Source organism: Nerophis lumbriciformis, linkage group LG05 (genome assembly GCF_033978685.3).
Source record: "Nerophis lumbriciformis linkage group LG05, RoL_Nlum_v2.1, whole genome shotgun sequence".
Taxonomy (NCBI): Eukaryota; Metazoa; Chordata; class Actinopteri; order Syngnathiformes; family Syngnathidae; genus Nerophis; species Nerophis lumbriciformis.
Window position 1 is genome coordinate 48,047,644 of NC_084552.2, and position 12,102 is coordinate 48,059,745.

A 12,102-nucleotide genomic window follows, 5' to 3' on the forward strand; every position below is an offset into this window, starting at 1 on the left:
GTTAATTGTAGAGGATCTTTGACTAGCATTTTTACAGTATATCGTCAAAAACAGCAAACTGATTCAGTCGCATAGAGGATCTTTGACTCGCCTTTGTGCAACAGATCGTTAAAGACAGCAGGATGCTCCTTTCTTTTTGAGAATCTTTGACTAGCGTTTTTCCAGGAGGTCCTTAAAACAGCCAAGCCCTAGAGTTAATTGTAGAGGATCTTTGACTAGCATTTTTACAGTATATCGTCAAAAACAGCAAAATGATCCAGCCGCATAGAGGATCTTTGACTCGTCTTTGTGCAACAGATTGTTAAAGAGAGCAGGATGCTCCTGTCTTATTGAGAATCTTTGACTAGCATTTTTCCAGGAGGTCCTTAAAACCAGCCAAGCCCTAGAGTTCATTGTAGAGGATCTTTGACTAGCATTTTTACAGTACATCGTCAAAACCAGCAAAATGATCCGTTCGCATAGAGGATCTTTGACTCGCCTTTGTGCAACAGATCGTTAAAGAGAGCAGGATGCTCCTGTCTTATTGAGAATCTTTGACTAGCGTTTTTCCAGGAGGTCCTTAAAAACAGCTAAGCCCTAGAGTTAATTGTAGAGGATCTTTGACTAGCATTTTTACAGTATATCGTCAAAAACAGCAAAATGATCCAGCCGCATGGAAGATCTTTGACTCGTCTTTGTGCAACAGATTGTTAAAGAGAGCAGGATGCTCCTGTCTTCTTGAGAATCTTTGACTAGCGTTTTTCCAGGAGGTCCTTAAAACCAGCCAAGCCCTAGAGTTAATTGTAGAGGATCTTTGACTAGCATTTTTACAGTATATCGTCAAAAACAGCAAAATGATCAGTTCGCATAGAGGATCTTTGACTCGCCTTTGTGCAACAGATTGTTAAAGAGAGCAGGATGCTCCTGTCTTATTGAGAATCTTTGACTAGCGTTTTTCCAGGAGGTCCTTAAAACCAGCCAAGCCCTAGAGTTAATTGTAGAGGATCTTTGACTAGCATTTTTACAGTATATCGTCAAAAACAGCAAAATTATCAGTTCGCATAGAGGATCTTTGACTCGCCTTTGTGCAACAGATCGTTAAAGAGAGCAGGATGCTCCTGTCTTATTGAGAATCTTTGACTAGCGTTTTTCCAGGAGGTCCTTAAAAACAGCCAAGCCCTAGAGTTAATTGTAGAGGATCTTTGACTACCATTTTTACAGTATATCGTCAAAAACAGCAAAATGATCCAGTCGCATAGAGGATCTTTGACTCGCCTTTGTGCAACAGATCGTTAAAGAGAGCAGGGTGCTCCTGTCTTATTGAGAATCTTTGACTAGCGTTTTTCCAGGAGGTCCTTAAAAACAGCCAAGCCCTAGAGTTAATTGTAGAAGATCTTTGACTAGCAATTTTCCAGGAGGTCTTTAAAAACAGCCAAGCCCTAGAGTTAATTGTAGTAGATCTTTGACTAGCATTTTTACAGTATATCGTCAAAAATAGCAAAGTGATCTACTCGCATAGAGGATCTTTGACACGTCTTTGTGCAATAGACTGTTAAAGACAGCAGGATGCTCCTGTCTTATAGAGGCTCTTTGAAGAACAATTTTACGGTAGGTCCCTAAAAAAGAAAAGCCCTCGAGTTAAATGTAGAGGATCTTTGACTAGCCTTTTTACAGTAGATCGTCAAAAAATGCTGGGAGCTCCTGGCATATAAGGAACCATTAACTAGTGGTTTTGAAGTGGGTTATTGGGTAAACAGTAGCAAAGGACTCCAGTAAAACTGAAGGATCTTTGACTAGCGTTTTTCCAGGAGGTCCTTAAAAACAGACAAACCCTGGAGTTAATTGTAGAAGATCTTTGACTAGAATTTTTACAGTATACTCGTCAAAAACAGCAATGTGATCCAGTCGCATAGAGGATCTTTGACACGCCTTTGTGCAATAGACTGTTAAAGACAGCGGGATGATCCTGTCTTATAGAGAACCTTTGAAGAGCAATTTTGCGGTTGGTCCCTAAAAACAGCAAAGACCTCGAGTTAGATGCAGAGGATCTTTGAGTAGCATTTTTACAGTAGATCGTCAAAAATTGCTGGGAGCTCCTGGCATATAGAGAACCTTTGACTAGTGTTTTTGAAGTGGGTTCTTAAGAAAACTGTAGCTAAGGATTCCAGTCAAACTGGACGATCTTTGACTAGCGTTTTTACAAGTTCTTAAAACAGCAAAGCCCTCGTGTCAAATGTAGAAGAACTTTGACTGGCATTTTTGCGGGGTTTAAAAATAGCAAAGCACTGTGATCACAAAGGGGATCTTTGACTAGCAATTTTGCAGAAGGCCTTTAAAAATAGCAAAGGACTCCAGACAATGTAGTAATCTTTGACTAGCATTTTTAAAGTAGCTCTTCAAAAACTGCTAGGAGCTCCTGTCATACATCAAATCTTTGACCTGTGTTTTTGCAGTAGATCCTTAAAAGCAGCAAAGCCCTCCAGTCAAATGTAGAGGATCTTTTCTCCAAGCATTTTTGTGGTAGATCCTCAAAAACAGCAGAGTGCTCCTGTCATATAAATAATCTTTGCCCAGCATTTTAGCAGGTCCTTAAACAGAGTAAAGTCACATTCAGTAAAGGGTCTTTGACTGGAATTTTTTTGTGGACGTTTCTTAAAAACAGCAACTACGTATTTTTTTGGCGTTTTCTAGCTCAGAAACCTTGATTACATTCTTATTTGTTGACTTTGTTGATTTGTATATTTCTACGAAGCGTCATTAGGCAGCCACATTTGTTCCGATATTGAGAATTGTCGGTGTTTTTATTACTGGCAGACACTAAATTTCCTGCTCATTATCATACATGAGCAGCAGGTATAAAATATGATTACAGAGTTGCTCTGCTGCGCGATGGTTATTGCCTCACGACGAGCGAGCGCCGCGCCGCCGCCGCTTTGCTCCTGAGTGCAATAAAAACAAACACAGGAAGGGGCCAGTCATCAAGCACAACAAACAACGTCAAAATAACTGTTTGCATGTGTGTGTGTGTGTGTGTGTGTGTGTGTGTGTGCGTGCATGGGTGCGTGTGTGTGTTGTTAATGATGTTGTTAGCCATATTTCTTCTGTCTTCTTTTGCCCACATTTAAAGAGGCATCAGGAATAAGCGCCACATCCTCCAGCAGCTCAACCCTTTTTCCTGCAGACTTGCGAGTCCAGGAATTAGTCTCAGCCGCGGTCTTAGGAGGCGAGTGGAAAAAGGGTGAAAAGCGACGGCGGCCCGACCAGCACACCTCGCAGCACAGCATCATCCTATTAGCCCGGAGAGGAGGGCAGGTGGGGGACGCCTGGAGTACAAGCCTTAACACGCTGAAACCTGACTGATCTGTGTTGTTTCCCTGCTGGGTGCTGAGGAAAATCATGTTTGGCTGAGAGCTTCGAGCGTCACATGTTCAAAAACCGCGGGGCTTTGCTTTAGCGGTAAGTACCTGGCACGTAAATGACGTCACACCAGCCCACAGGAGGATATTTGACTCGCCTTTTTGCAGTAGATCATTAAAAATCAACAAAAGTCTCCATATTGGGATCTTGGATGGGCATTTTGTAGTAGGTCCTCGAAAGCAGAAAAGTACCTCTGTCATATACGGAGGATCTTGGACTTGCAAAACCACAGGGTGTTTTCATCCAACATAGAGGATCTTTGAATTACATTTCTAAGCGCTTTAGTTATATATGGCGGATCTTTGACTAGCGTTTTAACGGTAGATTGTTAAACGCATCAAAAAGATCCATATAAGGACTGGCATTTTGTATTAGGTCCTAAAAAGTACAGCAGGGAGTTCCTGTTCCTCAAACTTTTTGACTCTAGGGCCGCATTAGGTTAAAAACAATTGGCCGGGGGCCGGGCTGTGTATATATATTAGGGCTGTGAATCTTTGGGTGTCTCACGAGTCGATTCAATATCGATTCTTGGGGTCACGATTCGATTTAAAATCGATTTTTTTTTTTTTCAATTCAACACGATTCTCGATTCAAAATGATTTTTTTCCTGATTCAAAAGGATTCTCTATTCATTCAATACATAGGATTTCAGCAGGATCTACCCCAGTCTGCTGACATGCAAGCAGAGTAGTAGATTTTTGTAAAAAGCTTTTATAATTGTAAAGGACAATGTTTTATCAACTGATTGCAATAATGTACATTTGTTTTAACTATTAAATGAACCAAAAATATGACTTATTTTATCTTTGGGAAAATATTGGACACAGTGTGTTGTCAAGCTTATGAGATGCGATGCAAGTGTAAGCCACTGTGACACTACTGTTCTTTTTATTTTTATTTTTATAAATGTCTAATGATAATGTCAATGAGGGATTTTTAATCACTGCTATGTTGAAACTGTAACTAATATTGATACTGTTGTTGATAATATTCATTTTTGTTTCACTACTTTTGGTTTGTTCTGTGTCGTGTTTGTGTCTCCTCTCAATTGTTCTGTTTATTGCAGTTCTGAGTGTTGCTGGGTCGGGTTTGGTTTTGGAATTGGATTGCATTGTTATGGTAATGCTGTGTATTGTTTTTTTGGATTGATTAATTAAAAAAAAAAAAATAATAATAATAATAATTAAAATAAATAAATAAAAAAATCGATTTTTTAAAAATGAGAATCGATTCTGAATCACACAACGTGAGGATCGCGATTCGAATTCGAATCGATTTTTTCCCACACCCCTAATATATGTACATATATACCTGTATATACAGTATAGGCCAAAAGTTTGCACACAACTTCTCCTCATTCAATGCGTGTTCTTTATTTTCCTGACTATTTACATTGTAGATTGTCACTGAAGGCATCAAAACTATGATTGAACACATGTGGAGTTATGTACTTAACAAAAAAAGGTGAAATAACTGAAAACATGTTTCATATTCTAGTTTCTTCAAAATAGCTACCCTTTGCTCTGATTACTGCTTCGTACACTCGTGGCATTCTCTCGATGAGCTTCAAGCACACCTGTGAAGTGAAAACCATTTCAGGTGACTACCTCTTGAAGCTCATCGAGAGAATGCCAAGAGTGTGCGAAAAAGTAATCAGAGCAAAGGGTGGCTATTTTGAAGAAACGAGAATATAAAACATATTTTTAGTTATTTCACCTTTTTTTGTTAAGCACATAACTCCACATGTGTTCATTCATAGTTTTGATGCCTTCAGTGACAATATACAATGTAAATAGTCATGAAAATAAAGAAAACGTATTGAATGAGAAGGTGTGTCCAAACTTTTGGCCTGTACTATATATATATATATATATATATATATATATATATATATATATATATATATATATATATATATATATATATATATAAAGTATATATATATATATTCCTCGCGCACTAATTGACTGAAAGAGTGCACACTTTGGTAAATGCATTTTTAGACAATATGATTTGTCTGAGCGGCTCGGAGACACAGAGAGTAACAAGCGGTAGACAATGGATTAGAAAGGACAGATTTAAAAAAATAATATTTTTAAATTTATTTATTTATTTTATTTTTTATTTTTTTTTAACTTGGGACTTCCCGTGGGCTGGATACGGCCGTAGTTTGGGGACCCCTGCTATACCATATTAATGGATCAATGGCTTGCCTTTTTGCTGTATATGCGCAAAAACAACAAGGCCCCCAGGCTGCATATGAAGGTCTTTGACAAGCGTTTTTGCAATAGCTCATTGAAAACAGTAAAAGGCTCTAGTTGCATATAAAGATCTTGGACCGGCTTTTTTGTAGCGGGTGCTTACAAATGGCAACAAGTTCTCATCACGTCTAGATTATTTTTCACTCACGTTTGTGCAGTCGGTCTTTACAAATAACTAATGGGTTGCATATGGGGGTCTTTGACTAGCATTTTTGCAGTTGATTCTTAAAGACAGATGAGTTCTTCTGTCAAATATAAAATATCTTTGATGAGTGTTTTTGCAGTGGATCAGTAAAAACATCAAACAGCTCCATTCACATATAGAGATCTTGGACTAGCCTTTTTCAAAAACAACAGCAAGTTCCCGTCACATCTCAAGTTTTTTGACTCACATTGTTTTCAGTAGGTGCTTAAAAACAATAAAGCGCTCAGGTGGATCTTTGACTGGCATTTTTGCAATAGGTCCTCAAAAACCACAGGGATTTTCTGTCAAGCATAGAGGTTCTTTGAATCGCATTTTTTAGTATATTATTAAAAATAAAAGAGTGCCTTTGTCACATATAGAGGATCTATGACGAGCATTGTTGCACATAGATAATCTTTAACTTTTTTTTATTTTTTTTTATGGGTCCTTAAAACAGCAAAATGGTCATTTCAAATAGAGTTTGTTTTAGTAATAATTAAGGAGTTTATTGCCGTTTTGGCGACTATGTTAGCCATTTGGTGAAGTATGTCCTGGTGGCCCTTGACACAGTATAGTTGGCTATCCCCGCCATACAAAGTCATGCAGTTGCTTAAATAAAAAAAACAGTTTTCCGTAAATTTGCCTGAGGAAACAGATAAGAGTCCGATCAGTTCTGCAAGGTGCTGATGTGTGCGGTCTAGCAAGTTCTACAACATGCTGACGCGTGCACCAATCGGCACCCCTTGGGGGCTGGGATTTAAGTCCAAAGTGAAGGAAAGTCTTGATAGAGGGGATGTACAGTAAGTGTGTGTGTGTAACGTAGTGGAGGATGTAGAGACACCAGATACTGTCGGTTTGACTGCAGGAATAAAACCCCCCTGAGGGACTCTCTTCATCACACCCCCGCTTCCTCAAAACAGTCAAAATCTCTCCAGCACCTCTTCCTGCAGCAAATACAGCCGACTCAGCGAGTTGGCCTGAAAGTCAATCCGCCTTTACTACCACTCGCTCTCCTTACGCAGCACGCCGCCTCAGCTTACCTTCTTCACGCGTCCGCTCTTGGTGCCCACGAAGACCAGCGAGTGGTTCTTGTACACGTAGGCCACCACCGAGGTCATTTTGTCATTGGCGTCCGAGAAGAGGGACTTGCCTTGCACCATCTCCGACACGCCCAGCGGTGCGTTCATGTCCAGGCCGCAGAAGTCGTCGTCGATGGTCAAGAGCTGCGTTAGAGGAAGAAAAGAATGAATTATTCATCAGATTTACTGCCAGGTGACGGAGACGCAGACATCCAAGATGCCCATCAGGCTAAAATAATTCAGGTTAAGAATATTTGCTTTTTTTTTTTTTTTTACAGTAAAAATCACACATTTGAAGCACCTGTGTGGCGTTATTTGACTGGTAGAGTGTGAGAAGTGTGCTGCAGCGTGACCAGATGACGATGGAAGAGGTTGGAGCACTGCCGCAGTGCCAGAGGCGGTGCCCGTCAGGCACCATTTCCCCAACAAAAACGCCAACGCGGCATAATATTGCAAGAGGGATAATGCGAAATCAAGTCGGAGAAATATTTTTTAAACAATTAAAGGCGTCATATTATGAAAAAAGCCACTTTTCTTGCCTGTTGGTACCTATTTTTTATAGGAATTTGGGTGTCCCCATAAGTGCAGTAAATGCATTGTGGAAATATTAATTTGTGACATCAGCAGATATATGGCCATATATGGTAATGTTTTCCTAGTTTCATTGTATGAGTCCGCCATGTTTTAGTTCCAGCTAAGATACGACACCATAACCTCATAAATCAGGGCCATAAAGAATACTTTGTTTGTGACCATATTTCATTCTTCAATATTAATAGTGACACACTGGGTGCTGACTGCAGCCCGTAGTGACTATTGTAATATTCTCTTGGCGACCAGAAATACATTTGGTTATGGGAACTTGAGTGTTAGCATTAAGGGACACAACGAGCACAAATGCAGTCCCTGTACTTTTATAATTGTATATTAACCATACTTGCCAACCTTGAGATCTCCGATTTCGGGAGGTGGGGGGGGGGGGGGGGGGGCGTGGTCGGGGGTGGGGCGGGGCGTGGTTGGGGGCGCTGTTAAGAGGGGAGGAGTATATTGACAGCTAGAATTCACCAAGTCAAGTATTTCATACATATATATATATATATATATATATATATATATATATATATATATATATATATATATATATATATAGATATAGATATATATATCTACATCCTGAAATTATGCAAACAAAACTGTGTTTAGATAATTGATACTTCAAATTTGCATAAATAAATCTTAAGGAATATAACATAATTTGGCTTCTGAGAGCTTCAAAATGTAATGAATAAAATGCTAAAGTTGTTGATAAACAAGCAATTATTTTAATAATTAAATATGGTCATTTTAAATGAATTATTATGATAATTCAAAATCAATTATTTCAAACATGTTTATTTTAATGTATAATTCTATGGCTGGATGTAATAAGGAGTCAGGAAAAAATACAAAGAAAAATACAATTAATTTTGATGTTTTTAGCAAAATATAGTAAACATTTTTTTTTTTTTTGAATTAATAAATATATTTATTTTTAGGGAAGATAAACATAATAATACAATTTATCTCTAGTCTGGATGATTTAGTTCTTGTCACCCTGTTGTCCTCCCGTCATGAAAAAAGGCTGTCCTCACTCAGGTCCGCATGGAGCTGGAGGGGACGTGGCTTTCAGCTCCGGCTGAAAATCGGGAGATTTTCGGGAGAATATTTGTCCCGGGAGGTTTCGGGAGAGGCGCTGAATTTCGGGAGTCTCCCGGAAAATTCGGGAGGGTTGGCAAGTATGATATTAACAGATAATGTAATCCTAACATTCTCTAAGCTATTTAAAGATGTATATTTACTATAAATAATCAGGTATGAACACCAAACTAATAGACTCTATTGACAACAATTCAGTTCAATACAATATGTTCAATGATTATGTGTTTATATTCCTTATAATGACCAAAGTTCATATGAAAAGGTAAAATAATAGTTTAGTAAGGCAAAGTGGAAAATAAGCACTGTATATGTGTGTATGTATGTGTTGTATGTACATATGACTAATGTATGTATGTATGTTTGGACACACCTTCTCATTCAATGTGTTTTCTTTATTTTCATTGTAGATTGTCACTGAAGGCATCAAAACTATGAATGAACACATGTGGCGTTATGTACTTAACAAAAAAAGGTGAAATATTTGAAAACATGTTTTATATTCTAGTTTCTTCAAAATAGCCACCCTTTGCTCTGATGACTGCTTTGCACACTCTTGGTATTCTCTCGATGAGCTTCAACTTCATCTGAAGTGGTTTTCACTTCACAGGTGTCATAGTTTTGATGCCTTCAGCGACAATCTACAATGTAAATAGTCATGAAAGTAAAGAAAACGCATTGAAATGAGAAGGTGTGTCCAAACCCCGGCAGAGTCATACCAAAGACTATAAAAATGGGACCTATTACCTCCCTGCTTCGCACTCAGCATCAAGGGTTGGAATTGGGGGTAAAATCACCAGAATGATCCCCGGGCGCAGCCACCGCTGCTGCTCACTGCTCCCCTCACCTCCCAGGGGGTGAGGGTGATGGGTCAAATGCAGAGGATAATCTCACCACACCTAGTGTGTGTGTGACAATCATTGGTACATTAACTTTAACTTTAAAACTTTGGCCTGTACTATATGTATGTATGAATAATGCATTCATACATATGTTTGTATGTATGAATAATGAAAGTATGTACAGTATGTATGTATTGTATGTATGAAAAATGTATGTATGTATGTATGTATGTATGTATGAATAATGTACAGTATTTGTATGTAAATGTAGCTCACCATCAAAAAACAAATTAGCATGCAATAAAATATACACAATCAGTTAACTTTGTTTTACGGTCGGCAAAATAAACAACTACTGTATATTTCCATACAATAATAAATACACAACACTATCAATACATGATCCTAACAATGATTAATTCATCACTCATCACTTAGATGAATTTTATCGTACGTTCACTTTAGATGTACATGAATCAAATGTAATTAGTATTGAAGCCAAGTGGTATAGAGTTTTTTTTATGTCTTCTTTTGACTAGTATGTGTGCAAAAACAGATAAGTGCTTCCGTCAGATATGGGGGATCTTTGACTTATATTTTTGCAGTGGCTAGTTAAAAACATAAGAGTGCTTCGGTCACAAATAGAGGACATATGACACGCACCCGCACTTTGATGCATACCCATCATAGCGGCACGTTAGAATGACTTATGGGCTTCAAAATGAGAATAATAACTCAGTGTTTGGTTCGTAGACGCGACTAATTCATGGCGAAGTAAAGAAAAGTGTTGGTTTGCTTGTATGCTCTTAAGTGGTCTGTGTCGTCTCAACATGCAAGTGCAACCTTTCACGTCATGGAAGATATATAGTTCTGCTTTCATTAGATAAATGGAACGCGGTTTATCTGGGACACCGTGAGCTTTAGTCTTCGATACGAGCTTAAGAGGTATGAATGATCGATGAGAATCAGTATTAAGGTTTTAGGCGAAGATGATGTCACGGGGTCAAAGGGTAAGGAGGGAGCAAGGACAATGGAGGTCACGTAAACAGTTGTTATAGTTGGTGTGACAGTACGACATTATCACGCTTAGTATGTATTTTGGTCTTCATGGTTCAGTTTGGGTACAGACAAAGATTCAAATGACATAAAACGTCGTACCTCAACTTACGAGCCCAATTGGTTCTGTGACGGCGCTCCTAACAAAAAACACTTGCATCTCAAATAAACATCTGAAATGAATTGAAATCAGTTTTGCTTGGCCTTCCAAAACAAAGCAGTTTCAACAGATAACATTTATTTTAAATGGGTCATAGTATTATTATTTTTTCTACATCTAAAACACTTTCTTGTGGTCTACTGTTGTGGTTCTTTGCTCAAATTGTTGCATAGATTATATTTTACAGACCATCTTCTGACCCACTTTTCAGGATGCACAGTTTTTTGGGTGGTCTTATTTACGTGTCTCCACTTCAACTGTGTCTTCTCCGTGTCAGCCATGTAGTTTTTAGCGCTTCCATATGGAATCTACTGTCAGATATAAGTTAGAACTATACACTACTTTTTATTAGAGATAGCAACAGCACAAGGTGAATGTGCATGTACGAACCAGTCTGCTCCACAACAAGAGGATAGAGAAAAAGGAGCTTATTGACTACAATGCAGACTACAATGGCGGACTCGCGCAAAGTACTTTGTGTAAATTTTGACCATATATGGAGATATCCACTGGCGACACCAATTGTAAAAACAAATTCCATTCGTTTAGCGGAAGTATGAAGGAATTCAAGGTTGTTTTATAAATATATGTCCACAAGGCCTCCATGGTTTTATTTACACATTTCTGGGACTTACGCAGATCCTAAATACACCAAAACAGGTACCAATGGGTAAGACAAGTTGGTTTTGCATAATAGATCCCCTTTAAAAAGGGGCTTGTGCAGCCCTTTGAGACACTTGTGATTTAGGGCTATATAAATAAACTTTGATTGATTGATGATTTGGGCAGCACGGTGGAAGAAGGGTTAGTGTGTCTGCCTCACAATACGAAGGTCCTGAGTAGTCGTGAGTTCAATCCCGGCCTCGGGATCTTTCTGTGTGGAGTTTGCATGTTCTCCCCGTGACTGCGTGGGTTCCCTCCGTGTACTCCGGCTTCCTCCCACCTCCAAAAACATGCACCTGGGGTTAGGTTGATTGGCAACACTAAATTGGCCCGAGTGTGTGAATGTTGTCTGTCTATCTGTGTTGGCCCTGCGATGGGGTGGTGACTTGTCCAGGGTGTACCTCGCCTTCCGCCCGATTGTAGCTGAGATCGGGGTCGCGGGGGGCGCTATAGCCTAAGGGAATAAGCGGTAGAAAATGGATGGATTGATGGATGGATTGATGATTGATAAAACACTAGGCTTTTGTGGTAACACCTTCAATGTTTTTTTTTGTTTTTTTAATTAAACATAAAGAAGGAAAATAATACATAAGTAATTGTCAAAAAATATGTATATTACAAAGTGTTAGATGTTATTTTAATAAAATATTTAATCATTTAATAATTTAGCAGAGAAATGCAAGAACAACAGTTTGAATTATATTTAATCTTCAGGAAATGGAAGTTCTTTATAGCCCAAAGAGTAGCATTAATCCTTTTTTGGTTT

At 38.6% G+C, this 12,102-nt stretch overlaps 1 protein-coding gene across 2 annotated transcripts in view; it reads right to left on the reverse strand.

Moving 5' to 3' along the window:
* plxna4 (plexin A4) overlaps window positions 1–12,102 on the reverse strand; it is a 381,909-nt gene that overhangs the window by 292,130 nt on the left and 77,677 nt on the right. For both annotated transcript variants that reach the window (XM_061959460.2, XM_072913282.1), the window contains exon 3: window positions 6,882–7,064. In XM_061959460.2, the coding sequence (XP_061815444.1) occupies window positions 6,882–7,064 (183 nt within the window). The remainder of the gene's footprint in view (window positions 1–6,881; window positions 7,065–12,102) is intronic.